Source organism: Sciurus carolinensis, chromosome 17 (genome assembly GCF_902686445.1).
Source record: "Sciurus carolinensis chromosome 17, mSciCar1.2, whole genome shotgun sequence".
In the NCBI taxonomy this organism is placed as follows: domain Eukaryota; kingdom Metazoa; phylum Chordata; class Mammalia; order Rodentia; family Sciuridae; genus Sciurus; species Sciurus carolinensis.
In genome coordinates, this window is record NC_062229.1 from 2,574,745 (window position 1) to 2,580,040 (window position 5,296).

The 5,296-nt window shown below is 62.0% G+C and overlaps 1 protein-coding gene across 1 annotated transcript; it reads right to left on the reverse strand.

The window, feature by feature from the left end:
* Nucleotides 1-1,035: 1,035 nt before the first annotated feature.
* On the reverse strand, nt 1,036-3,435 carry Lrg1 (leucine rich alpha-2-glycoprotein 1). The gene is made up of 2 exons (XM_047532592.1): nt 3,279-3,435; nt 1,036-2,413 (listed from the first exon to the last, which is right to left on the reverse strand). Exons 1-2 carry the CDS (start codon nt 3,308-3,310, stop codon nt 1,402-1,404), a joined length of 1,044 nt encoding a protein of 347 aa, XP_047388548.1. The 5' UTR covers nt 3,311-3,435; the 3' UTR covers nt 1,036-1,401.
* Nucleotides 3,436-5,296: the final 1,861 nt, after the last annotated feature.

The following is a 5,296-nucleotide window of genomic DNA, read 5'->3' on the forward strand; positions in this document are numbered from 1 at the left end:
GCTCCGCCCGCCTTATAGCTGCTCGGGGGCGGGGCCTCCTAGAACCGACCAATAGGGAGACACCTCAGGGCGAGTCCAGGGGCGGGACTTCAGCCCTCGGCCTGCGCTCCTCCTGCTCGCCCTGCACTCTGAGGTTGCCATAGTAAGCCAGGGACGCCGTTTGCCTGAGGATTGAGCTACTGGCCTTGGCCTGGCAGTGTCTGCCACCTGTCACCTTCACTGCTATTGCCTCGGGGACAATGGAGGACGATCACAGCCCTCACTACCTTGCCAAGTGACCTCGGGCAAGTCTCCAGTGATTTTCTGTTTAATTTTTTTGCACTGGGGATTGAACCCAGGGATGCTTTACCGCGGAGCCACATCCCTAGCCCTTCTAATTTTCTTATTTGAAACAGGGGCTTGCTAAGTTGCTGCGGGCCTCGCCAAGTAGTTGAGGCTGGCCTCAAACTTTCTATTCTCCTGCCTCAGCCTCCTGGAAAGCTGGGATTAATTTTGCCATTTAACTAACCATGGAGCCAGAGGCTGGGTTCCATGGGTTCACATATTACAGAAGAGCAGATTGAGGCTCAAGAGCCTGGACCACTGTGTCCGCAGGACTGAAGAATCTGATTGAAGTCCAGCTGTTAGACTCCAGATCCCCACTCTTCAACGGGCCTTCCCAGGGGACTGAAAATCCTGTGCCCCAACACTTCAGGGTCCCCCATATCTGACCCCGCCCCTGCATGGCCAACTCTGCCTTGGCAGGGAGCTGGGGATCTGAGCTCTGAGAAACAGAGCCCCCCAGGGACCCTCTGGTGCCTTCATTGCCCTGTTGAGCTTGCCTGGGACAGGTGTCCCCTCGGGAGATCCCACGCCAGCATGAGGCATAGAGACCTGAGAAATCTGGGACACAAGCTCTGGCAAGAACCCACCTGTAAAATGACACCAGGCAACGGTCAGGGATTTATTTCCAGTTGAGGCCCAGGACGGGGGAGGGAGAGCTGACGCCACGGGCCATCTGATCCCAATGGCGTTGGTTCGGGAGCCCCGTCTTGCTACCCAGGCTCTGGGTGGCCACCACCTCTTCTTTTCTCCTCCTCCATCCTGGGCATCTAGGACGCAGAAATACAGGATTCATCCGAATCAGTTCATCGGGTGTTTATTAAGTCCCTAGTGCTGGGTCACGACCAGCACTCAGAGAACCCCTAAACTGGGAAGACAAAGCAGATGTGGCCAGGACACAGCCAGAGGCAGGGGCAAGGGGTAACTGGGGGACCCAGAGGCGTGGGAAATGGAGGATCAGCCTTCCAAGGGGAGGGGAGGCTGTGGGCAAAGGCCAGAGGCCGGCAAAGCCAGGCGGGCTTGGGGAGTGGGCACCAGAGGGAACCCGGGGTCTCGGCCACGCCTTCCCAGCCCCAGGCCTCACAGGGACCCTGCCACCGCCAGCAGCGTCTGGCCCCTCAAGGCGTCCGGCCCAGCGCAGCGTGTGTCATTCTGAGAGAACATCCTGTGCTTGTTGGCCACAAGCCAGTGACAGAGGTCATCCAGGTTTTGGTCACAGATCCAGGGGTTGCTGGAGATGTCGAAGCCGTCCTTCATATCCCCGGATGGCTTTCCCAGAGACTTCCAGAGCCCTCTGGGCATGCTGGTCAGCGAGTTGTTGGACAGGTCCAGCATGTCCAGCTCCTTCTGGCTGCGGAAAGCACCCGCAGCCACTGTGGTCAGCTTGTTGTCACCGAGGAAGAGGTAGCGCAGGGCCGGCTGCGTGGCCAGCAGGTCCTCTCCAAGGGCCCGCAGCTGGTTGCCCTCTAGGTGCAGCCGTTGCAAGCACAGCGGGCCCCTCAGAAGGTCAGGTGGCAAGGTCTCCAGCTGGTTGTCCCCAAGGTCGAGGGTGCGAAGGGCAGTGAGGTTGGCCAGCAGCCCCGGGGGGAGTGTCTGGAGGCGATTTGAGGACAGGTCCAGGTACTCCAGTGCTTTCAGGCCAAGCAGCCACGAGGCCTGCAGGACTTCCAGCCGGTTGTGCTTCAGCACCAGGGTGCGGAGCGTGGCGGAGGCCTGGAAGAGGCCAGGGGGCAGCCGCGCCAGGCTGTTGTGGGTGAGATCCAGCACCTTCAGCTGGGGCACTGGCAGCAGGAGCTCGGCGGGCAGCTCCTGTAGTTGGTTGCTGGACAGGTGTAGTTCCTGGAGGCCGGGGACGCCCTGCAGGGCCGCGGCCGGCAGCCGGGCCAGGGTGGAGAATTCCACCACCAGGAGGGCAGTGTCGGCCGGGAGCTGGGCAGGGAACCGGGCGGGCGAGAAGCAGGAGACCGAGCTGCCCTCCGTGGACGGCAGCGTCAGGCAGGCTTTGCGGCTCGGCTCGACCCCCTGGGCCAAGGCCACCAACGGCAACAGTAGGAACAGGGCTGGAGGAAGACGGGGGTCCAGGCCCCCTGAGCTGTAAGCAGTCACAGAGGTGTGATGAGCCCCGTGAAGACACCACGGGCAGAACAGCAGGGCCCTCCCACCTCCCAGCCAGCCCGCTTGGGCCACCTCCTTGCTCAAGGGGACTGGGGCACTGCAACCAGGTCCCCCTCCTCCCCTGGCTTCCACCTTCACCCCACCCCACAGCTGCCAGAAGAAGCCCCTCTTTCAGGGAGAGTTCTAATTCTATGGCTCTTGGCTTTCCAGGCTGGCTCTGCATCCCACCCTGCCCCTCCGCCGGCCCAGCTGCAATGGGCTAGTAACTGTCCGCAGTCCGTTCGGATCCAGCTTGTTTTCTGGGCTGGTTCGTGTCTCCCTAGCTGTGTGTTCCGATGGCAGAGTCTGTGAACTCCTGCTCATTCTACAAAGCCCTGGTTCCAATGCCCCTTTTCCACGAAGCCTTCCTACCTTTTCCTACAGGGAAGGAGTTCCTACTCTCACCCCCTCCTCTCTCTGTCCATTTGTGACCATGTAGGGTTAGGTCATCTGTGCCCTGTCACATCTTCCTCTGAGCTTCAGGTGCAAAGAGGCCGTCCTAGACATGAAGGGTGTCCTGCTTTGGGCAGGTCTGGGGTGAGTATTTGGTCAAGTGGAGGGTGGTTTATAGTTGGTGCCACAACCCGTGGTGGCCTGGGGCTGCTGCCCCTCCAGGCGTTCCCAGCCCCACACTAGCAGACACCTGCTTGGACATCCTCTGTCCCTGGCCCCAGGCCTCTCCCTCCCCTGGCCTGGCCCGAGGTCCCCTGGGCTTCCGCAGGTGTGTGAGCACACCGAAGGGCCACCTGTCTCTACACGGCCTGGCCTTGGGGCCTGCTGGGGGGGTCAGGGCAGAAACCCACCTCTGCTTTTGCTGTCCACCCCAGGAGGACATGCTGACTCTTCTCGCGTCTTCCTGGGTCTCCTTGGTCTGGAGAGGTGGCCTTACGCCTGCTTGGATTGGGGGTAGGGGAGCCAGTCGTGGGGAAGACTCCAACCAATGCCGTTCCCGTTAGGGCCAGAAGCTGACCGGGCAGGGAGGGCGGGATTGCAAAACCACTTCCTGGCAGCAGCTTCCACCTCCACTTCTCGGCTTCTCAACCCAGTTTTCCTTCCCTGACTTCCTGTTTTGGGGGCACCCACAAGCCTCGAGCTGAGTCCTCGGCTCCCCCGGCCCAGGCCAAGGCTCAGGACTTCAAGGCGCCACCCGGGCCAGGGTGACGGCTCTGGTGTACGCGGTCACCTTGTCATTTTTCTTTTAAAATGAAGTCGTCATTTTGGAACATGGAGTTCCATAGTGAGGAGCCCAGAGAACGATAGCTCTGCGGAGACGCCGGCCGCAGGGGTCTGCCCGCCAGCAGGGTTGGCCGTGCCAGGCCTGCGCGCCCCCAGTGTCCTGGGCAGGTCCTGCCCAGCCTGGCATCCCGGCCTGCCCTGCGTTCACCGCCCACCCCAGGGGACCCGCTGGCTCTGCCCTGGTCTTCCTGGGTCTGGACTGCTTTGCCCCTGAGCCCAGACCTTGGGGCTGGGTCTCCCGACCGCTGCTGAGGCTGAACCCAGCCTCCTCGGGCTCCTTCTTCAGGAGCTGCTGCGCTGTGTGCGGATCCTTCGCGTTTCCTACCAGTGCTTTGGGGGCTGCGCAGTTCCCTCTGGGAATGCTCTGGCTGCACCCCTCGGGCTGGGTGGGCAGCGCGGCTTCCAGCCTCGAAGCTAAGTCTAGCTATTCAAGTGTGACCTGCCACGGGTACCCAGCACCCGTCTGGCCTGGGCGGCCCGTTCTTCCAGCCCCGTCTCTGACAGCTGAAGTTCAGCTGTGAGGGTGACCCAGAATGCCGTCCTAGTGGAACCCAGGGGCTCAGAGACGAATGCTCTGGCTGATGGAGGCAGCCACAGATAAGGGTGGGCAGCAGACCCCCACGAACACAGAGGCCCAGACAGAACCAGAAACAGCAGGATGCGCAGCAAGAGGGACGGATCCACAGGTCACTGTCGGGAACAGACCCACAGAAAGAGCCTGTGCTCAGCAGGAGCCGGCGGAGGCCGTCAGGGTGTGCTCTCCCCCGTGACGAGGGACTGCAGTGTCCTGTTCACGTTCTGATCCCCAGGGTCCAGCCGCAGCATTGGGGGCGCTGCGTGGCAGAGTTATGGGCTGGCGCGGCCATGGCCCTCTCCCCAGATGAAAGCAGACCACACCCCCAGCTCAGAACCCAGTCACAATGAGGCCAAGGGGAGGGGCGTTGGGGACTCTGGCCCTGAGCTTCCGGATGGGAGGTGGCAGCTGTGGCCGTGGATGGGGGCAGTGGCTGGCCGGCTGCCCCCTCACCCTCACCCCTTCTTCTCTTCCTACACCCACTCTTCTCTGGCCGCAGGCGTCGGGGGCTTGCGCAGGGCCGTTCCCTGGACCTGGGTACTCTGCGGATCTCCACTGGGCCGCTCCCCAGCCGTCCTCTGTTGCAGGACAGGGAGGAAGCCCTCCCTGGTCACCCTGGGCCTCTCCCCCTTGTCCGCTGGTATCAGGTTAACTTGTCTTTTCTTTGTTACACCGATCGCCAGGTCAAATAAAAGCATTTTTCCCCAAGATGCTGGCCATGCACCCAGGTCCCGGGGGCTCAGGCTGCGGGTCCTGCAAGGGCAGGGATCCTGGGGGGGCAGCACCCCGCGGGCACATAGAAGGCGCACACTAAACGCTCGCTGAAGAAACTCTCAGAATTGGGGCCCCCCTCTGGGCTCCCCACCTTTGCACACCTGTCTCCCTCGCCTGGCCGTGGGTCTCAAGGGTGTCCCCAATTGTCCTCAGCCACCTGCAGGCAACAGAGCAGACCCGGAGCCGTGGGGCCGGTGGCTGTAAACAGAGTTTTATTGATGGGGAAGGAGCAGGGGC